Raw genomic sequence first — 24,661 nt, 5'->3', positions numbered from 1 at the left:
AAGGTGTCTAATTTTGAGCTGATTGAATTACTGAACTCCAAAAGCTGCAGTCATTGTTACTCGAATTATGATTAAAATGATGATGATTATCTGCTATTTGCAAGAGATAATCCTTCAGAAAAAAATAACACAAAACGAAGAATGAAGGGCGAGATATAAGGTGTCAAAAATAATACAAATAATACAGCCCTTATAAAAAATCTCTTCAGACATAAGAATATGTAGCCAAATTTATGGTCAAAGCCTGTGACTCCACAAAAATAAAACAATGACTTTGATTATGATCTGAAAGATTTAGAGTGCTGATATTGCTTATTTTTAATATACAAAACACAATCAAATGGTAGATTATCAGTAACTGATAACCATTGTCAGGTTGACATTGTTTTAAGAGTTCTAATTATGCTATGCACTATTTGCGAAACACTAATTAATAATGCGAAAAAATTACATTTTTTATTCTTGACACTGGCAGAAATGTTGACCGAGAATGGAGTTTAATGAATATCAATAAATAAATATTACAAGTGTTTCTGTAATTGAACCAAACACATTACTGATTATTTGCATTGAAGTTTGGGAATTTCAGTCAGACAAACGCAATTTTCATTCTTCCACTTGCCAGACAACTACAATGTTATGGGAGAATTCTATGAATATGAGAAGTTAAGTGTGTTATGGAATATCAGAATAATATTGAGAAATGACAAAAATGACTTAAGATGTAAATACTTTAATTACTATCATCAGGAGTTTTTGTAAACATCGGGGCAAACAAGATTTACAGATCAAGACGCCTGGGTTAACAAAAGTGTTGTAAAAGCTTTAAATACAAAGTTTGTGTCTGAAGAGGCTGTTGAACTGAAATCGAAACTGATAAAGAATTGAAAATACCCTCAAGATTATGACATTATTATGACACATCACTCGAAATACATTGAAATACATCTCGAAACGTAATAAACTTCAAAACAATTTATTTTCACTTGAAAGCCAAGATGTATTTAACCTTATATTCATCTGATGTAAGGATTACTTCATTGCTATTATTTCAAAGTGACTGGCATTAAAATTGAAATAAAAATAATTTAAAACAACTGTTCTAAAATACAAGACTTTTAACAGCCACAGATTGAGAGAAATAAAAGCTACAAGGTTTAAATGTCACGAACGAGGATTAAGTCAAACTACTGCTGGATTTAAATTTAAATCTATTATAAACTTGCAACTTTAAATATTATGTAACGTTTTTTAAATCCTAAAACAATCACTGTTTACAAATTCAAATAGCTGAAATAATCTGATGAAGTGTAAAATAATTAAATATTATAAGTATCAATTGACATAAGAAGAAATTGTTTTTGAGCAATTTTCTTATTTTAACAAAGAATTTGGCAGTTTATTCATAAAAAAGATAATTCTTTGAGAGCGACATCAGTGGAATAACTTTCTGTACCGTGGATTTATATTTGTAGTGACGTAAATAGGAACAATGTCAAAATATGACCGGATAATTATTACCAAAAATGTTTTGTGATTCTAAATTACCCTGATTGACCATGCTATATTAGGCGACCAGATTTACCGAAGGTGAACTATTTGTAAGCATCCATTCTGTACCAGCATCAATTGGAATCAATGAGTTTAATCCCGATGGGAAAATCGGGATCCAATTAACACAGAAACTAGTGTCTCCACAATTGTGCTGAATTCCAATGGCCCTCGGACTCGGGAGTATTGGGTGGACAATTGAAATATTTCCAGCAATATTACTATTAGGTGAAATTTATTAAATGTTCTATTCATAGTGTATCGGCTTTTAACAGCATGTGGCTATGGTGCTTTAGTTTTCTTCATAATCCGTCACAAGTTCAAATTGATTATTAATTTCTTGTTTGTCCACATTGTTTGAAGTACTATGAAAAAAATGGTTTGACGACAAGAGGCTTCTGTTATGCGAGATATCTACTACTGAGACGGTAGTTGTTCTGAAATAGGGTCTATAGAAAAAGTTTATAGAAAATAATTCAATAGTGGGTTGAATGCAATATTTTTGTATGAAGGTCGGATACCATTATGTCAGAGTTAAGTTGGAGATACAATCGACTCTTAACATAAGCATTATGGGAAAAACTATTGCTAAACTTTACATTGCAGACAGTTGGAATATATTATAGTGACCTTTGAAAAATGCAACATTTGAAAGTGAATTGGATTAAATCACTTCGCTACATACACAGTTGATAGTTTTAATTAGATTGGGAAAATTCTTTTGCTATTTGCAGGATTTAAATGTAAAATTACTATCAGTAAAGGAACAATTGTTTTAAATGAGATGGATTTTAAATAAAGAGCCAATATCATGATAGCATACAAATGGATGAGAATTTATCTGAACAGAGTCCCTTTTGAAAAACTAATCTATCTGGATGCACTTCAAAAATTGAATTTGTGAGTTGAACTACAATTTAATATCGGTGTTAGTCACTAGTTTCAGGGACCAAAAAAAAAGCGATTAAACTGTTGACATTACAAATAATGAGATGTAATCTGTGTGACGAACAAGAGACTGAGGCTAGCTTGTGCATATTAAATAGCCATTAACTAGGGAAACCAAACTGGATTTTTGATAGCACATATTTGCCCTATCGCACATAATTGAAAAGTTGACATAAGATCTTTTGTGGATATTTTATTGTGAATTTTGGATAACAAGTGCGGTCTTGAATATTTAAATAAGGCCGAAAAGAGGACAAAAAAGAAAATATCGTGTTACGGCAGGGATACAAATTACAGGACTTAAAGATGGGAATCAACTTGCTTTAGAAATTTGAGGGTTACTGCATTTGTCAACAAAAATTTGCATAAAAAACATATACGATATACCAAATACACAGGAAATACTCGCTGTTTATTAGGGTATTAAAGAGTAACCAAAGATTATTTCAACGGTTTGAACTTATTATATTACAATAACAGGACTATGGATCTGTCATAAAAAAGGAGAAAGTGTCCGATTATAATTTATTTAAGATTTATTTAAAAGTAAAAAATATTTATTCTATGAGGTCATTTACTGTCACTGAAACATGAGAAAAGACAAGTTTAATAACCTAAGATACATTTACATGTGAAGGGATATTTGTGTACCATTTAAACTTTACTGCACATATGGACTATAATGGAGTGAATATTACCATAAATTATTTCTTCAAGGATATATAAAGTGCTATATTCAAAATACTAAGAACCACCTACACAAATGGACAAGCTATGGAAGAAGTGTATATTAATCAGAGTCAAGGATTACATTATTGGTAGTGCCAAACATGGAATTATTTAAATGAAAGCTTTAAATTATTGACTGTTTAAAGTAGCAAATATTTCAAAACTGTTAGTACATTGGTATATTTAATCTATATGAACAAGAAGTGAACAAATCAGAGTATTACAATGGATTTTATATGCAACAATAAATTTCAAAATCAAACATTGTAAACTATCCAGTGGATTAAAATTTGATAGACAATTAGTAGCAATATTAGACTACAAGAGTGACAAAACTGGGTTATCAAAATGGCATTTATTGGCAACAAAATGTTTGGCCACCACATGGAGCTGGAAGCCCATGCCAGCCAGATGGGCGGCCATGGTTTTGGGGGCGGGCACAAGAAAGGCAGTTTCGGTAGTGGAATCGGTGGGGCCAGTTTTGGAAGCTCCAATGGGTACATGAACGATCCAAATGGAATTATGCTGCAACAGACTCATCCAGAGCTGGCTCAAAGCTACGGCCATCATGGATCATTCATGATGAGGCAGAATTCCTTGCTGTCTGAGATGACACAGTCAAAGTCAGAGAGGAAGAAACACCCTATGGCAAGCTCAAGTTTCAGTTACGGGGGACAAGAAAACAGCCTTTTGAATTACAGTCTTTTCAATGAGTCTGGTCATGCAAAGCCAAAGAAACCTCCACTAGAGAGATCCATGTCCATTTGCCATGATGATACTGAAGAAGAAATGGAGGACCGACCCTTTCTTGGCAAGCGACCTCGGGCACCAAGCTTTGCTTCAGAGCCACACAAGTTACGAAGCAAGACTATCAGCACTTCTTCAATGCCTATCCAGTCAAACCCAAGACCAAAAATCTCAAGGTCAATGTCCATCAGTGAAGACCTAACAGTTCCTGCGAACATGGACATTGCTGTGGGAATCTTGAAAAGACAACAATCATATGATGCAGAGAAAGCTAGAAGGAAATCACTGCAACTTCCAAAGAAGCATTTCCTGCCAATTGGCAAAAGAAGAAAGTCCCTCAAGTCCCAATCAGATAAAGACTCAATTTCAGGTTTGAATTCAGAAACCTCAAGTGTCTATTCACCTTCAAGATCTAGAAGCGGAACATACGCAAGTGGAACCGGCTCCTTAACAGACTATTCTAGACGACCAAGTATAGGTAGTCAGTCCTCTAAATATTCTGACCAAACCACAATTAGAAACCAGCCAAGTTTTGATGAAAAAGCTGAAGAAAAACTTATTTTAAGTCTTATGAATGACCCAGTTCCTGAGCCAGAAAATGTCTTTGACTCATCCCCTGAAGACATTAAACCATCTCCAAAATACAACACAGCCATACCAATAGACTCACCATCTCTAGTAAGCAGAAGAATACAACAGTTGAAGCAACTGGAAAGTGACAATGAATATGTTAAAACAAACCAGTTCGCACCAGCAAATGACCAGAGCAACTCCAACAACATACAAAATAGATGTAGCTCCCCTGTAGCAGCAGAGCAGCCAAACAGTCCATTAAGAAGAAGCAGCGGGCCATGCAGTGGACCACCACCTACAAGGTATCCTTTCTACCCAGATCCAAGTGAGTCTGATATGTCTGAGCCATACTATGACTGCAAAAGCCGACAAAGTTCATCCCAAACCGACAGTTCAGGTTCCTCTAAGCAGACTAGCATGCCTCAAAATGCGAACATACCCACCACAGAGCCGCTGCATGACACCAGTATGAGTACTTGGACAGATGGAGAAGACACCACCTCCACATGTGATACACCACCAATACCTGGGTATCCAAATACACAGCCAATGTATCTACCAACTGTGTATGGGAACAATGATAAAGAGAACAAACCCGGGCGAGGACAAAAGGAGGCTGAAAAACTAAGAACAGCTGATCGAAAGCCAGAAAAGTCAGATTCTGAACTAAGGAAGAGTCAAAGACCAAAGCTTAAACTCAGCTCATATCAGAGTTTTGCTAAGCCAGTGAATGAAACGCCAGAAAGTGAAATAACTGATCCACTAGTCCCTAACCATATCAGACCAGACAACAGTCCAATAAGAAGCAGAAAAGACCATGAATCTGGAGAGAGCTCTGAAAGTGGTTATGCAACAAGCCATAGACATTTATCCCCAAAGGACTATCATCTTAAGGTGTCACAATATGTAAGGTCTTTGCCAAGTAACCCTGACATTGATGAAAACCATTCTGAAAGTGAAAATGGAGTTAGGAATGGGTCACTTACTGATCTAGATGTAGAGGAAACTCGGGGCACAAACGATCGGTATCTGCCAAAGAAAAAGGACATAGACAACATGGAATGTGTAAGTGGAAGTGAGTCAGACAGTGATGGAGGGAAGTCAGTTGGCAATATCTCAGAATCAAAGCTGGAAATCATGAAGCTTCTAGAAAGTCCAACACATGTGCGAGCAAGAGTCACAGATGATTTAATAAAAAAACGAGATGACCCAAATTACACGGGACAAATCCCATCGCCAGCTTCTCTATACAGAAAAGGCAGTTTAAGTTCTCTGGGTGAGGAAATAAAAGCTAAGACCGAGCCCAAATTATCAGCCGCTCCAGAGCCGTATGCTACAGTGAAGAAGCACGTTGAAGTTAACTGTGTTATAACAGGCTCGCCAGAATCTCCAAGAAGTGAAAGGTCCCATTCAAGAATCCACGAGCCGGCAAGACAACAGTCTATTGCAAGAACAATATTTGAACGATTCAACAGTATTGGACGACCAAGCTCAGCTTCCTATGAAACTAAATCAACAAGTTGCATTGATGTTTTACTGCATTTTCTGAACATGTTAATTTTTCTATCCAGTGCTGGAATCATCGGAACAGGAATCTGGTTATTGCTGAAGAGCCTTAATGTTAATGAGATTTCATCAATGTTGGGGGACAATTTACTGCAAATTGTTATTTATGTTGCCATTTCTGGTTCCAGCTTAGCAATATTAGCATCATTTTGTCTCTGCTGTGGTGTGAGAAATGACAAGAATGGACTTGGAATGTATGGATTTACACTGGTCTTGGTGACTGTTACTTTTGTTACATCTGCAATCTTGATAACAATATTTTCTGACAAATTGAGTAAAGTGGAGTACAAGTTCAATTTCAAGGAGAGATTGCTGACTCTCTATGGAATACCTGATGATGTTGATAGCCAAGTTCTTACAGAGGCTTGGGACGCTATGCAAAGTGAATTTCAGTGCTGTGGGGCCAAGGGACAAGATGATGATTCCGATTCATGGGCAATCTATACAAGGACTTATTGGTTTCAACATCATCCAGATAGGGGTTATATCTTTGTACCGGAAAGTTGTTGCAAGAAGAATAGTAATACAAGAGTGTGTCAGGGTGGTGACCCGGCTCTGTTAGGTCCACCAAGATATCCTTCTAGTGATAGCGGCTCATACCCAGATGAAAACCAGCATTTGAATGTGAATGGATGTTACCCATTTCTTGCTTCTTATCTCCACTCATTGTCAAAGACTATCGCCTTGGTTACAGGCTCCTTAGCTGGACTATACTTTCTGACTGTGATGCTTACGTGGGTTTTTTGTTTTAAGAAAAACAAAGACTACCATGAGTATGCAGACTCTTACTATGATGAGCATGAAGATGCGTTTAACAATGAAGAAACTCTGAGACTAGCAATTAAAGACAGTGAATTACATAGCCCGAATAGGTCAGATTTCGAAGAAACCAAGTTTATGAACACACCTGTGTCTAGAGCTAGACAACCGGAAAAGTCTAGTCTGAGGAATACAAAGGAAATACCTAACAGTGCGAGACGTCAGAATGTAAATCATGTGAAAACTGAATATGATGCTCACTATGATGAAAGAGGTGAAACTGACACAGAAAATGATACGGATGCAACATATGAAGAGACTGATGAGAATAGTGAGGGGGAAAGTGGTAGATATGATTCCAATGGAAGTGCAGTGAGTGAAGACACAATCAATCGCAGGAACTTGTGGCTAACCGGGTCAACCGGGGGGCACCTGCTCTCCACAGCAATAGAGGAAGAGGATAGCAACCTTGATGAAACCGATGAGGACATGCCAAAACAGACTGCTTATGTCTAAGTATCGCAGGGTGAAAGAGATAGAAGTGCTAAGTGACATTGTAAAACAGAACATAAAACATGTTTGCTTTCATTCCTAAGAAAATTGTTTTGTCTATGATTAATGCTTTTTCATTTTTATATCTTCAATGTGATAAACAGAATGTACATAATGCTTGAGGTATGCCATGTTTTGATTTTTGCTCTTTTGTTATCGAACTTAAACATGCAAAACACATTCTTTTTTTGTCAGTGTTAAAAGTTTTTGAGTCGAGTTAATGTTTGCTTGTTTGTTTTAAACCAAATCAAACTGAATACTAAGTGTTATGTTTTCAAATATTATCGTCACTGCATTGTTCTTTATACATAAAGGTAAAAAAAGAGTTATGCTGGGTATTTACTATAATTATATTATAATTATAAAACTATGTGTAAGATAATTTTCATGTTTTTTTTGTACAATAAACATTTTTTATAAGATAAGGTTGAACTTTTTACATAATTTGGAAAATAAAAATTTACAGAGGCTAAGAAACTTAAATCCAAAATCAATCATGTAAGTAACTAAAATCTATTATTTTTACAATTTCAAATATGAACTGTATTAATATTATACCAGTTTTGTGCATTTCTCTTTAGTTGGCATTTAAAACGGAAGTATTTGAAATAAAAATACAGGCCTTTTGTATCTGAAGGCAATGGTTGTGATATATAGTCAGGCACTTTTTTGTAAGAGTCTGAAGTTTTTCTAGATATACTGGTCATCACATAGTGGCATTTTATGAACGTAAAAATGTATGAATTTATTATTTCATGAGACATATTATTATTTTCATTGTTAAATATTCATTTACATTTGTTGACTGCAAAGCATTTATTGAAAGCTTTTCTCATCATTTATTGATTACCCCCTAAGCATAATGTCAATTTTCTTGTTCATTTTTACACAGCAGACATATTCAAATGATAAATCATTTCCTTTTTCTTGTTTTAACTTTGGAGAATATTTTGTGCATTGTTTACAATTTGTGTCTTGGCATTTTCATGAAAGTCATAGAATAACCCAGCAATCAACTACAAAGCCATTATGTTGACATTTTCAAATGAGGGTTTGGTTGGGGTGGAGGGATGGTTGGGGAAGGGGGGCTGCAGTTGCATTGGCATAATTATAGTAAAAAAAAATGAGAGCGCTTCTTTTATACAAAATATCCTGAAAGACTTGGGGGCCCTTCCATAAATTCTCATTGCATTGGTACCTTTGCATATGAATGGCTTGATAATTAGTATCTTGCCTTTCTATATGGTATCCTTCTTTCAACTTTATTGTAATTTTGCAAAATGAAATTTTGATGACTGTTTTTGAAAGCTTTCATCTCAAATTTCTGCATTAAGATTTGTTTTGTATGCAACCTGATAATGATTTTTCCAAATATATAGGGTAGAATGTCACATTAATATGCAGAAATGTAGAAGTACAAAATTAAATACAATACCCCCACCCACTTACTAATTTTCATGAACAAATTTGTGAACAGTCAGTGCTTAAATAACCCATTGGACTGCAAAGGAAAACACATCAAAAACATCCATAGCATATCGAAACTTTCTGAATGATATCCAATGTATAATAATGGGAATTTTGGTTGCCTGGTGAACCAATATTATTTTGTTTATAATTTGAAAAGGTTTTACTTTGGTGGAAATAAGCACATTTAAAGCCCGCAAGCCCTGCACTGGTAAAGTGCTTTCCGGGTTTGTTCAAATTCTGGATTTCATACTGTAGGGCTTGTTCTAAAATGTAATGCCAAGCAGTAGTATATGAATTCGGGCTTGATTATCCAAAAGACTTATTTCACTGACTGGTTTTACATGTAGAAAGAGTATAAAAAACCTATACCAAATCAATATTACACAAATAATTTCCATGCAATGCGTGATTCCAAAATAGGCAATTTCATATTCGATTTCAGTTGAAATAAAGAACAAAAATTTGAAGAGCAATCATTTTGTCTTTGATGTATTCTTGGTTTTAACTTTTACGTAATTAACTTATCAGCTCAAAAGATACCAAATTTGTATGGGGTCACCTTAGGCATCAATGTTTAATATTATCGGCAATGGCTGGATGAAATGTTCGTCTGCTACCTTAACAAATTCAAATAGATCCTACTTGTATATTCTGTTCATTGAGTTTTATAATAATTGTACGACATAATAAATATCATTACATTATCTTTTTACTTAAGTCTATAATCTTTACAATATGTGCATATATCATTTTTAATTTGCAAATTATACAGCAAATACATTTAGTCCATATAACGCTTGTATAATTATATTTCATTTTAAGTGCAAACTCATAAAATGTTCCCAACTTATAATACTTATATATACATTTAACAAAGCGCTAGTAAGCCATTTTTCTCTTTGAACATTTTTGTTATGATACGAACATGTATGGTCTGTTAAAGATTAATAATGGGCTTAGCGCAAGACAATTGTAACTCCACATACAAGAAAAGGAGTTACATCTGTATTGTGCTAAGCTCTCAAATTTTAGTCATTTTTTCCATGCAATTATGTCGATCCTTAACTTTAATCTTATCTGGATGGTCTCTGACGTTAATCTCAGTATATCTTCGTTAATCTTGGTATAGCGTCGTGCATTTATATTTGTTAATGAATTATCTGTATTGATTATCTTCAATTGTTACACTATGATGTTCTGTTTTCTTTGTTAAATGTTTACAAAGACTTTATTTAAGTCTATTTAAAGGGATTATTAAATCATTGAATAACTCAGTAAGTTGTTATTTAAAACCAATCCTTGTAGTACAGCAACAGAGCTATAATTGGCATAATTTCAGAAGCTAAAAATGATGATGATGATGATGATGATGATGATGATGATGATGATGATGATGATGATTATAAATAATGATGTGGCTGTTACTCTACCCATGATGGCAACACACTTGGTTATTGTAATAACAATGGCAGTTAAAGCTGTATCTTTACCCATGATGGCAACACACTTGGTTATGGAATAACAATGGCAGTTAAGGCTGTATCTTTACCCATGATGGCAACACACTTGGTTATTGTAATAACAATGGCAGTTAAGGCTGTATCTTTACCCATGATGGCAACACACTTGGTTATTGTAATAACAATGGCAGTTAAGGCTGTATCTTTACCCATGATGGCAACACACTTGGTTATTGTAATAACGATGGCAGTAAAGGCTGTAACTTTACCCATGATGGCAACACACTTGGTTATTGTAATAACAATGGCAGTTAAGGCTGTATCTTTACCCATGATGGCAACACACTTGGTTATTGTAATAACAATGGCAGTTAAGGCTGTATCTTTACCCATGATGGCAACACACTTGGTTATTGTAATAACAATGGCAGTTAAGGCTGTATCTTTACCCATGATGGCAACACACTTGGTTATTGTAATAACGATGGCAGTAAAGGCTGTATCTTTACCCATGATGGCAACACACTTGGTTATGGAATTACAATGGCAGCTAAGGCTGTAACTTTACCCATGATGGCAACACACTTGGTTATGAAATAACAATGGCAGTTAAGGCTGTATCTTTACCCATGATGGCAACACACTTGGTTATTGTAATAACAATGGCAGTTAAGGCTGTATCTTTACCCATGATGGCAACACACTTGGTTATTGTAATAACAATGGCAGTTAAAGCTGTATCTTCACCCATGATGGCAACACACTTGGTTATGGAATAACAATGGCAGCTAAGGCTGTAACTTTACCCATGATGGCAACACACTTTGTTATTGTAAAAACAATATCAGTTATGGCTGTTACTCTACCCATGATGGCAACATACTTGGTTATTTAAGGAATGAATTGCGGGGTTGATGTCATTATCGGGGTATGAAGCAATTGGGTTGGTCAATGTGTGTGGAGTCCGAAGGACTCCACGCATACATTGACCAACACAATTGTGTTCATATCATCCTTATATTTACACCAATAGTTCATTATTTCATTCAAGAATTTTTAAAAAAATTCTTCATTTCATTTAAGAAAACCTTTAAGTAATCCGTTCTTACCCATTCTGTAAATAGAACAACCCGACTGTAACTGGAAACATTTTTTTCAAATTACGTCACAATAACGGGGGAAAAGATCAACCACTTAAAATCACTTTAAAACGTAAAATTGAAACACTTCTGATACCAGTATATTTAAAATATAATAAACTAACACTTTTAAAAATGTTGATCTATATTTTACGGGACCTGCAGACACAATACAACCAATAACAAGATCAATAGCTTTCATGTATATTGTTATGCAATGAATTACGATCTGAACATATCTGAAGATGTTGCGTTCATCAGTTGATGAACGCAATTGCCGAAAGGCAGTTCATTTAAGGAATGGAAGTTGAGGTGTAAATATTGTTATAACAATGGCAGTTATGGCTGTAACTCTACCCATGATGGAAACATACTTGGTTATTGTAATTACAATGGCAGTTATGGCTGTAACTCTACCCATGATGGCAACACACTTGGTTATTGTAATAACAATGGCAGTTAAGGCTGTATCTTTACCTATGATGGCAACACATTTGGTTATTCTAATAACAATGGCAGTTATGGCTGTAAGTTTGTGTAACCCATGATGGCAATTGTAATAACAATGGCAGTTAAGACTTAACTTGACCCATGATGGCAACACACTTGGTTATTCTAATAACAATGGCAGTTACGGCTTTATCTTTACCCATGATGGCAACACACTTTGTTATTGTAATAACGATGGCAGTTAAGGCTGTATCTTTACCCATGATGGCAACACACTTGGTTATTGTAATAACAATGGCAGTTAAGGCTGTATCTTTACCCATGATGGCAACACACTTGGTTATTGTAATAACAATGGCAGTTAAAGCTGTATCTTTACCTATGATGGCAACACACTTGGTTATTGTAATAACAATGGCAGTTAAAGCTGTATCTTTACCTATGATGGCAACACACTTGGTTATGGAATAACAATGGCAGCTAAGGCTGTAACTTTACCCATGATGGCAACACACTTGGTTATTGTAATAACAATGGCAGTTAAGGCTGTATCTTTACCCATGATGGCAACACACTTTGTTATTGTAATAACGATGGCAGTTAAGGCTGTATCTTTACCCATGATGGCAACACACTTGGTTATTGTAATAACAATGGCAGTTAAGGCTGTATCTTTACCCATGATGGCAACACACTTGGTTATTGTAATAACAATGGCAGTTAAGGCTGTATCTTTACCCATGATGGCAACACACTTTGTTATTGTAATAACGATGGCAGTTAAGGCTGTATCTTTACCCATGATGGCAACACACTTGGTTATTGTAATAACAATGGCAGTTAAGGCTGTATCTTTACCCATGATGGCAACACACTTGGTTATTGTAATAACAATGGCAGTTAAAGCTGTATCTTTACCTATGATGGCAACACACTTGGTTATTGTAATAACAATGGCAGTTAAAGCTGTATCTTTACCTATGATGGCAACACACTTGGTTATGGAATAACAATGGCAGCTAAGGCTGTAACTTTACCCATGATGGCAAAACACTTGGTTATTGTAATAACAATGGCAGTTAAGGCTGTATCTTTACCTATGATGACAACACACTTGGTTATTCTAATAACAATGGCAGTTATGGCTGTAAGTTTGTGTAACCCATGATGGCAATTGTAATAACAATGGCAGTTAAGGCTTAACTTGACCCATGATGGCAACACACTTTGTTATTGTAATAACAATGGCAGTAAAGGCTGTATCTTTACCCATGATGGCAACACATTTTGTTATTGTAATAACAATGGCAGTAAAGGCTGTATCTTTACCCATGATGGCAACACACTTGGTTATTGTAATAACAATGGCAGTTAAGGCTGTATCTTTACCCATGATGGCACTACACTTGGTTATTGTAATAACAATGGCAGTAAAGGCTGTAACTTGACCCATGATGGCAACACACTTGGTTATGGAATAACAATGGCAGCTAAGGCTGTATCTTTACCCATGATGGCAACACACTTGGTTATTGTAATAACAATGGCAGTTAAGGCTGTATCTTTACCTATGATGACAACACACTTGGTTATTGTAATAACAATGGCAGTTAAGGCTGTATCTTTACCCATGATGGCACTACACTTGGTTATTGTAATAACAATGGCAGTAAAGGCTGTAACTTGACCCATGATGGCAACACACTTGGTTATGGAATAACAATGGCAGCTAAGGCTGTATCTTTACCCATGATGGCAACACACTTGGTTATTGTAATAACAATGGCAGTTAAGGCTGTATCGTTACCTATGATGACAACACACTTGGTTATTCTAATAACAATGGCAGTTATGGCTGTAAGTTTGTGTAACCCATGATGGCAATTGTAATAACAATGGCAGTTAAGGCTTAACTTGACCCATGATGGCAACACACTTTGTTATTGTAATAACAATGGCAGTAAAGGCTGAATCTCTACCCATGATGGCAACACATTTTGTTATTGTAATAACAATGGCAGTAAAGGCTGTATCTTTACCCATGATGGCAACACACTTGGTTATTGTAATAACAATGGCAGTTAAGGCTGTATCTTTACCCATGATGGCACTAAACTTGGTTATTGTAATAACAATGACAGTAAAGGCTGTAACTTGACCCATGATGGCAACACACTTGGTTATTGTAATAACAATGGCAGTTAAGGCTGTATCTTTACCCATGATGGCAACACACTTGGTTATTGTAATAACAATGGCAGCTAAGGCTGTAACTTTACCCATGATGGCAACACACTTTGTTATTGTAATAACAATGGCAGTAAAGGCTGTATCTTTACCCATGATGGCAACACACTTTGTTATTGTAATAACAATGGCAGTAAAGGCTGTATCTTTACCCATGATGGCAACACACTTGGTTATTGTAATAACAATGGCAGTTAAGGCTGTATCTTTACCCATGATGGCACTACACTTGGTTATTGTAATAACAATGGCAGCAAAGGCTGTAACTTGACCCATGATGGCAACACACTTTGTTATTCTAATAACAATCATACTTAACACATGATGGCAACAGGCATGGTTAGTGTTAAACCAATGGCAGATTGGGCTGTAATTTCTCTCATGATGGCAATAGAACTGGCTTGTTTATTGTTATAACAATGGCAATACTTGATATTAACTTATACATGAAGGCAACATTTACTTGGTTATTGTAAAAACACTGGCAAATGATGGCTAAGCTGTAGCTCAACAATTCATGGCGACAAAATTGTTTAATGTAAAAACAATATAACTACTGGCAGCTAATTTAAGCATGATGGCAGTGTCAAACCAGTGTGAATGATCACTAAATGTCATCAGCACTTAAAATGTGCAGCAAATGAAAGCTGTAATTCCAAATATGATTGCAACATAATTCAGGCTACTCTTAAAACTACAATTGGATGTGACATCTGTTTTGGGTGCTGTTCATAGTCAAAACTATTCTAAACAAATTTTAAATTAAAAGTAGTAAAACTTCGTAGTGAACTGAGTTAGTGAGGCAATTTATCACAAAATTAACATAACTGAGACATACTGCTACTTTACACTGTCACCAAGTTTTCTCATGATTGGATGTTCAATACTTCAGTTATTGTCTGCACAAAACAAAAACTTCCCACATTTTAAGTGACAGTCTTATTCAAAATCAATACATACACATGTATAACAAACGTAAATTTTGCGTGATACACTTTCAACTACTTACTAAATAATGCATTTATGGAAAATACAACTTACTGATAACAAAGTTGTAACCAATTGTATTAAACGGCTGAACATGAAAAAATATTAAATGTTTGGTGAGTGCTAAAAGATTTAATGTGACCTACTATTGTCTCATAAGGCAGAAAAAGCGTGTTATCTGCACATTTCTATCAAATTCACCTCGGTATCCTTCATAAGAACCATTGTTTTCCCCATTTATTCATCCTTTTTGGTATATTAAAACAATTGTAATAATTGTGGTTAATCTGATTTGGGAGTACTAAGAGTGCAGCTTTAAAAGGGGAATAACTGGGATGCTATTTAACCCATCACTGGGATATAATGCCCACAAATACTGTCACCAACTGTCATCATGCGTCTGCACAAAGATTTGCCAATGATGCTGATGGCCCAAATTAATATACCAAAAGTATTACCTACATGTCACCTTTTTCACAATTCTATAAACATGAGAGAAACAGAAATGGCAACAAGAGGGCTGTTAAGGGAAAGCCAACACTTGACTGTTTTTATTCTCAAGTAAAGCCAGTATCTTTCTATAGTCATTGCTTTATGTTATTATATTTATGGCCAAGGGTAAAACAAATTCACCCTGACATGGAGACCAAGGCTATGACAATATACAGACTGAATTCTTCCAAAATTTGACAAGTTATAAATTGGAACAGTTATTTAAAAGGAGCCAATATATGCGCTTAATTCAACCAAGGGTCATGTAATTTGACTCTTTTCTGCTTGAAGACACTCATTAATATTAAATCCAATAGCAACTTTTGTAATGGATATATGTGCATGATAGTGACTTGCGCATGCACGCAACGCCTTGAACAAGCTGCAGATGACACAATTATAGGCAAATCTGCAAATATAACCCTCCTTATACTTCACATTGTGCAGCAAAGCCTTGAATAAGCTGCATGGTGACTCCTTTACAGGTTTGACTGTAAAAATAACCCTCCTTATTCTGCAAGTAGTCCAGCAAAGCCTTAAACAAGCTGTATGGTGACTCCTTTACAGGTATAACTGTTATAATAACCCTCCTTATTCTGCAAGTAGTCCAGCAAAGCCTTAAACAAGCTGCATGGTGACTCCTTTACAGGTATGACTGTTATAATAACCCTCCTTATTCTGCAAGTAGTCCAGCAAAGCCTTAAACAAGCTGCATGGTGACTCCTTTACAGGTATGGCTGTTATAATAACCCTCCTTAATCTGCATATAGTCCAGCAAAGCCTTGAACAAGCTGCATGGTGACTCCTTTACAGGTTTGACTGTAATAATAACCCTCCTTAATCTGCATATAGTCCAGCAAAGCCTTGAACAAGCTGTATGGTGACTCCTTTACAGGTATGACTGTAATAAATACCCTCCTTATTCTGCAAGTAGTCCAGCAAAGCCTTGAACAAGCTGCATGGAGATGCCTTTACAGGTATGACTGTTATAATAACCCTCCTTATTCTACAAGTAGTCCAGTAAAGCCTTGAACAAGCTTCATGGAGATGCCTTTACAGGTATGACTGTTATAATAACCCTCCTTATTCTACAAGTAGTCCAGCAAAGCCTTGAACAAGCTTCATGTTGACGCCTGTACAGGTATGACTGTTATAATAACCCTCCTTATTCTGCAAGTAGTCCAGCAAAGCCTTAAACAAGCTGCATGTTGACTCCTTTACAGGTATGACTGTTATAATAACCCTCCTTAATCTGCAAGTAGTCCAGCAAAGCCTTGAACAAGCTGCATGTTGACTCCTTTACAGGTATGACTGTTATAATAACCCTCCTTATTCTACAAGTAGTCCAGTTAAGCCTTGAACAAGCTGCATGTTGACGCCTGTACAGGTATGACTGTTATAATAACCCTCCTTATTCTGCAAGTAGTCCAGCGAAATCCTCAACAAGCTGCATGGTGATGCCTTTACAGGTATGACTGTTATAATAACCCTCCTTAATCTGCAAGTAGTCCAGCAAAGCCTTGAACAAGCTGCATGTTGACTCCTTTACAGGTATGACTGTTATAATAACCCTCCTTAATCTGCAAGTAGTCCACCAAAGCCTTGAACAAGCTGCATGTTGACTCCTTTACAGGTATGACTGTACAATTCTACAAGTAGTCAGCAAAGCCTTGAATAAGCTTCATGGTGACGCCTTTACAGGTATGACTGTTATAATGACCCTCCTTAATCTGCAAGTAGTCCAGCAAAATCTTCCAACAAGCTGCATGGTGAAGCCATTACAAGTATGACTTTAATCACAACTCTAGTAGGAATTGAAGGGAAACAACTCTGATCTTTATCATTGATTTTTTTTAACAAGAGTTGTTTCCCATCACAAAAAAAAACAAATACAGCAACTTATAAACTTTGCATAATATTCTGGATTGAATCAAAAGGCATGAAATTGATTGATTAGAGCCCTTTCTTATTTATAAAACTAGAACAATTGATTCCATAGCATCGTACAGCTTAAATCATTGATCAGTGGTCAGACCAACTTTTTTTTTGGTATTTATTGTTAAATAATTATTTTGCAAATGACTGTATAATTCCAACTTTACGAACAATTTGGAAGTGTTTTTCTTTCAATATTATTCTTGATGGTCTAGAGAGTAAACTCCAAAAAGGGGCTTAATTAATTTTTACTTTGTAATTATTACAATAACCTATATTTTAAAATACATAATTGTGACAAAAGCTTACAGAATAACTATCAAGTCCGTTTACTGGGTAGGAACAAAGACAGGTTGTTCAAAAGATACTTTTAAATTATTCATGCGCATGATTTATTCTCCTCTACTCAGTATGGCCCTCTGACATCGACTGATAAGCCATGGCAGACACCAGCACAGGTACCAGGGGAGGTCCTGTTTCCATGACAACAAATACCACGGAAACCAGGGAGCCAATCGATGATGACATTCTACACACGGTTGGCAGACTGTTCCACGTCAGACCTCAACAAAGCACAAACAAGGGGAAAAAAGAAAGTAAGAAGCATTGTAATATCATGTATTTAAAAATTGGCCATCCTTATGATACATTAGTTTATTACCTTCTCACCAAAAATGTCCTGATTGGTGTACATTCTGAGGGGCTATGAGAAAGGACCCCAAAACTCACAGCCACATGGAACATGCTTAAACCCACAACCTCTTTGGTTTAAGACACACAGCTTTACCACTAGACCATCCCCACCTCTTTACTCATTTGCATTTTATTCTATTCCTATTTCCAGGTACAGAAGAAATTGTGCGGCGGGCCCTGCAGGCCGAGAGAAACCACTGGAAGGAACGCCTACATATGTCCATGTTGGAGATAGACAGACAACACAAGGTCATCCTCACTACGCAATCTGGACTTCAGGTACAGTTTTACACCATTTAAAGCTTCACTCTCACAGATATCGATTTGACAACTTTTTTTAATTTTCTGTTTAGAAATAAGCCATTTTTTGCCAAATATCTGATACCACTTATAAGACTGCTGACAAAAGATCAGAGCGCAGTTTTTCATATTTACCTTTGAAAATTTATAATTTATGGCTAAGTGTAACTAACGCTTTAAGAAAAATGCATAAATCATTTCTGATCCTAAATATGAAAACCTGCGATCTCATACTTTGTCAGCAGTCTTATATCACTGGTTTTCATGCATTTTCGCAAAAATTGGCTCGTTCTAAGACAAAAATATGAAAGAAAAGTTGTCAAAATGTTCAATCTGTGAGACTGCAGCTTTAAGTAAAGGCAATTGCAACATTACTACAAGGAATGAGCGCATGGCTAAGCTGTAATTCTTCCATCACTGATTCTAAAATGTGAGGCCCTCCTATTTAATTAATCCAGATATCGTTTCATTAAAAAAAAGGTCAGACATTATTGCAAACAAGTTAATCTAAATTTCACCGTGGCCTCACAAAGTTAAAATTAAAATTTCTTTGGTTTAAGGCAGACACTTATACCACACGCCGACAAAAACTTGAAAAATCTTTCAATCATGTTCTACAAAAAAATAACTGAGACAGAACATGATGAGGTTTTGGACAATGAAACCATTTCTCCATATAAACGAAACATCACTCTCATGAGCATTGTTACCAAGTTTGGCAAAGATTGCATTAGAAATGCTGAAGCCAGAGAGGTCAAGCAAACAACGAAACTGTTATTGAATTCCAACTATTCAAGGGCTGTAGTTATTACTGTGATCTGTTAAATGAACTCTTACATGCTATTATGACAATTAATAATGTAACTAAGTTTGACTAAGACTGGATTATAAATGCTGTAGTTAGAATAAACATGGAATTGAGCTGCTGCAGATGCTGCCCAAACTGAACACATGTATGCCTATATGTCTGCCTTGCTACACAGGCAATGGTAACAATGTTGTTACTGTTTCATCAACATACCATGCACTTACATTCACATTTCTACATACAGGAGTTGGTGAGATCCTTGAAGCAAGCTCTAAAGAGAAACAGTATAATGGAAGAAGAGGTTGATGAGGATTTGGACAATGAGACTGTCGCTCTACGCCTGCTGGAAAACCTCAAGTTTCAGGTATATGACAGGATATAAACAGAAATTTCAGCTTTCTAAAAGGGATTTATACTAAATAAGTACATTTGGGTGCAAATTATAACAGAGGTCTAAATAAAAGCAACTATTTCATTGCATTTGAAACAATAAAAATAGATACATGTGGAAAAAGAATCCTTCACTGTGATTACAACAAAATCACCATTCTCCTAAAACCATACTTCAAGTGATATAAATGTTCTATTAAACGCACATTAAGACTAATAGACTCGACCCAGGGAGTCTTTTCAACAGTCTATATTCCAATTCTGAAAGCTTTGAATTATTACACATCATTCATAAGAAACGCCTCTTCTTGTCAAATAATTCACTATTCAAAGGACAGTAATAAAATAATCTTTCTGGCTCAACTTCAATTACTAAATCAGAGGAGAATGACACCAAAACATAGCAGTGATAATAAGAAAGAGAAATCAAGAATCCATGAAGGATCAACTATATGCTGCCACTTTGTGGGGGCATAAACATTGGTTGCCATCTGATACCCCACAAAAAGACACAAGTTTAATGAGATGTCAAGCAAGCCTTTGGAAAACTTTTAAACTGTATATTACAATTTTTAAAGTCATTTGTATTAAATGGCAACAAACTTAAAATAAATCTTTTGAAATGACACATTCAAGGACAAAAAAGAAGATTGATTTTATTTTTTGGTAAAATGATAATTGATTAGTATGGTTATGTGAACAAGGGTTAGTTACATAACAATAGTGTTACGGTTGATTAGACATGGAACATCATGTGATTAATTTATGAACTATTTGCATATTTCAGGTCAGGCAACTAAAAGTTAAGGCTGGAGTAGCAGACGTCTCGAAAAACGACTTTGAAGATGCACAGAACAAGAACAGACAGATCATCACAGAACTCCGAGACAAACTCAAAGCTCTGGAGAAGGAAAAAAAGTCCAATGACCATGAGATTCAGAGACAAACAGAGAAGATTGTTCACTTGCAGAAAGAGAACTCCTCTTTACATAGACAGCTTATGAGAATGCAGAAAATTGTGCAAAAGTATAATGAAGGTCATAATGGTGCAAACTTCCACTTGAACAATGTTGATGCCCCTGTAAAGGAAACTTCAAGGCACGACTATGAGAGAAAAACAGGTCATACCAATAGTGTGTCTACCCTGGAGTTGACTGACAGCAATGGTTCAAGTCATATAAGGGAGAGAACTTATGTTGAAGGTGACCAACTTGTGTCCTATCCAAATCCTAATGAAGAGAATGCCATTATTAAGGACAGGCTTAGGAAGAATATCTATTCAGCCAGGCAGGGAGACAATAGGTCAAGTAACGTTGCTCAGTGTTCAAGATGTCATGTGTTGTTCAAACCTGGGGAAAATACACACAAGTCATGCAGGTTCCATCACAAAGGGAGAGAAATCAAGGAGCAGTTTGATACACATGGGAGGCTGGAACAAGTTTTGTACAAATGGGCTTGTTGTAAAAAATCTCTTGAATCACCTGGCTGCTGTTTTGGGTATCATGTCTAGAACTTTATGAAGCTCTTTGCTGTTGTTTTGTCTAGAACATTAATAGAGCACCTGGAACTTAATGAAGGACCTGGCTGTTGTTTTGGGTATCATGTCAAAAACACCAATGAAGCACCTAGCTGTTTTGGGGTGTACTATTATGTCTGGTACTTAATGAAGTGCCTTGCTGTTGTTATATCTAGAAAATCAATGAAGCATCTGGCTGTTGTTTTGGGTAATATGTCAAGAACTTAATGAAGCACCTGGCTGTTGTTTTGGGTAAACTGCCAAGAACTTAATGAAGCACCTGGATGTTGTTTTATCTAGAGCATCAATGAAACATCTGGCTGTTGTAATGGGTATCATATCTAGAACTTAATAAAGCACCTGGCTGTTGTTATGGGTATTATGTCTAAAACTTAATGAACACCTGCCTGTTGTTTTGGGTATCATGTCTAAAACCTAATGAAGTACCTTGCTGTTGTTTTGGGTGTAATGTCTAGAACTTAATGAACTTTTGGCTGTTGTTTAGGATATCATGTCTAGAACTTTATCAAGCACTGGGCTGTTGCTTTGGGTATCATGTCTATAATTTAATGAACACCTTGCTGTTGTTTTCGGTATTATGTCTAGAACTTAATGGAGCACCTGGCTGTTGTGTTGGTTATCATGTCTATAATTTAATGAACACCTTGCCTTTGTTTTGGGTATCATGTCTAGAATTTAATGAACAGCTGGCTTTCGTTTTGGGTGTAATGTCTAGAACTTAATGGAGCACCAGGCTGTTGTTTTGGGTACCATGTCTAGAACTTAATGAACACCTGGTTATTGTTTTGGGTACCATGTCTAGAACTTAATGAACACCTGGCTGTTGTTTTGGGTACCATTTCAAGAACTTAATGAAGCACCTGGCTGTTGTTTTGGGTATCATATCTAGAACTTAATGGAGCACGAGGCTGTTGTTTTGGGTACCATGTCTAGAACTTAATGAACACCTGGTTATTGTTTTGGGTACCATGTCTAGAACTTAATGAACACCAGGCTGTTGTTTTGGGTACCATGTCAAGAACTTAATGAAGCACCTGGCTGTTGTTTTGGGTACCATGTCAAGAACTTAATGAAGCACCTGGCTGTTGTTTTGGGTGTAATGTCTAGAACTTAATGAAGCACCTGGCTGTTGTTTTGGGTACCATGTCAAGAACTTAATGAAGCACCTGGCTGTTGTTTTGGGTGTAATGTCTAGACCTTTAATGAAGCACCTGGCTGTTGTTTTGGGTATCATATCTAGAACTTAATGGAGCACCAGGCTTTTGTGTGGGTACCATGTGAAGAACTTAATGAAGCACCTGGCTGTTGTTTTGGGTGTAATGTCTAGAACTTAATGAAGCACCTGGCTGTTGTTTTGGGTACCATGTCAAGAACTTAATGAAGCACCTGGCTGTTGTTTTGGGTGTAATGTCTAGACCTTTAATGAAGCACCTGGCTGTTGTTTTGGGTACCATGTCTAGAACTTAATGAAGCACCTGGCTGTTGTTTTGGGTACCATGTCAAGAACTTAATGAAGCACCTGGCTGTTGTTTTGGGTGTAATGTCTAGACCTTTAATGAAGCACCTGGCTGTTGTTTTGGGTACCATGTCAAGAACTTAATGAAGCACCTGGCTGTTGTTTTGGGTGTAATGTCTAGAACTTAATGAAGCACCTGGCTGTTGTTTTGGGTACCATGTCAAGAACTTAATGGAGCACCTGGCTGTTGTTTTGGGTACCATGTCAAGAACTTAATGAAGCACCTGGCTGTTGTTTTGGGTACCATGTCAAGAACTTAATGAAGCACCTGGCTGTTGTTTTGGGTGTAATGTCTAGACCTTTAATGAAGCATCTGGCTGTTGTTTTGGGTACCATGTCAAGAACTTAATGGAGCACCTGGCTGTTGTTTTGGGTACCATGTCTAGAACTTAATGAAGCACCTGGCTGTTGTTTTGGGTACCATGTCAAGAACTTAATGAAGCACCTGGCTGTTGTTTTGGGTGTAATGTCTAGACCTTTAATGAAGCATCTGGCTGTTGTTTTGGGTATCATATCTAGAACTTAATGAAGCACTTGGCTGTTGTTTTGGGTATCATGTCTAGTACTTTATAAAGCATCAGGGTGTTGTCATGGGTACCATGTTTAGAACATCTATGAAGCACTTGGCTGTTATTTTGGGTATCAAGACTAAAACATTGGTGGGGCACTTCCATTTGTTAAAATTCAGCGACCTTAATCTAACAAACTTGGTTTTATAGTTTCTTTCATTTCAGAAAAGAGCATTGCAGCTTTTCTGCCAAGAAAATTTGACCATTATTTTGTACCATTTTTTTTCATGACAAATAATGATCAGACCTATTTCACAATGCTACCACTTATTCATTTCTTTATTATTCCTTAAAAACACATTAAATGAAAGCATAATTTGTATACCCAAAATATTCTGGCCTGTTTTAATTTGGCACAGGTTTAGATATTCCAATTTTCTCCAAATGATTAGTTCTCCAATTAAAAACAAGCAAGATAATCAATATACAATGTTTCAAAAATAGTTTTCTTGCCTTTGCAAATTGATGTGGAGATTTTTTTCCAAGGGGAATTTGTCCATTTTCAACTTTGCATGGAACAGCTATGAGTTTTAGTAAAATAAAATGAAAGAAATGTGTAAAATATATCATTTTGTTGTGAAATAATTTGTGGGCTATGCTGTTGCTGTTGTTGTTGGTGTTGTTGTTGGTGTTGTTGTTATGTTATTGTTGGCACATTTTACAGCACTGTTTTAATAAAAGCCATGATAATTGCATGTGTTGTTGATTTTTTTTCATTACTGTAACAGCTGGTGTCCACATTAAATAACTGGATGTTGGTTTAAAGAAGAGTGTAGGGACAGTGCATTGCGTCTTGTTGGCAAGCACTAGTATTGTTACATTGTCTAAATGTTGTCTGTAAATCGTGCAAAAAGTGAAACTTAAAACGCCATTTATTTGTGTGTGTTTTATTTTAGTAGTTGAGTTTATGAGTCCTCATGCACTTGATCAAGTAATAACTCGAGAATGCATTGCCATTTCTACTTATATGGCAACAAGGATTCAATAGTACTCATTAAAACTACCTGTAATTCTTTTGAAAAACAACAATTGTTGCAAAACATGATGTGGCTTGTACTGAAAAATTGCAGTTAAGTTAAAGAAATGGATTTCAACTTGTAAATAGTACACATACCGTTAACCTGTTGCAAAAAAGTAGCCAACACTAATGCAAGTACCTGTACAAGTAGCATTTTGCAACTACTCTTATGATAAAATACACTCAAACATGGCAACCAAGGGTGTGACTACTAGAGTGATCTAG

General features: G+C 36.0%; 3 protein-coding genes across 3 annotated transcripts in view; 2 read left to right on the top strand and 1 right to left on the bottom strand.

Moving 5' to 3' along the window:
- LOC128205667 (uncharacterized) overlaps positions 1–24,102 on the top strand; it is a 43,308-nt gene extending 19,206 nt beyond the window's left edge. Inside the window, exons 2-5 of the mRNA XM_052907482.1 lie at positions 18,016–18,201; positions 18,450–18,577; positions 19,651–19,770; positions 20,584–24,102. Coding sequence (XP_052763442.1) covers positions 18,045–18,201; positions 18,450–18,577; positions 19,651–19,770; positions 20,584–21,306 — 1,128 coding nt within the window. The 5' untranslated portion in view covers positions 18,016–18,044 and the 3' untranslated portion in view covers positions 21,307–24,102. The remainder of the gene's footprint in view (positions 1–18,015; positions 18,202–18,449; positions 18,578–19,650; positions 19,771–20,583) is intronic.
- Positions 1–24,661, bottom strand: part of LOC128205674 (uncharacterized) — a 266,905-nt gene that overhangs the window by 47,209 nt on the left and 195,035 nt on the right. The window lies entirely within an intron of this gene.
- Positions 702–10,149, top strand: LOC128205654 (uncharacterized). The gene has a single exon (XM_052907465.1). The coding sequence runs from the start codon at positions 3,577–3,579 to the stop codon at positions 7,387–7,389; it is 3,813 nt and encodes a 1,270-aa protein (XP_052763425.1). The 5' UTR covers positions 702–3,576; the 3' UTR covers positions 7,390–10,149.

The sequence above is a fragment of the Mya arenaria genome, chromosome 10 (genome assembly GCF_026914265.1).
Source record: "Mya arenaria isolate MELC-2E11 chromosome 10, ASM2691426v1".
Lineage (NCBI taxonomy): Eukaryota > Metazoa > Mollusca > Bivalvia > Myida > Myidae > Mya > Mya arenaria.
This window is presented reverse-complemented; position numbering and strand designations above follow the sequence as displayed.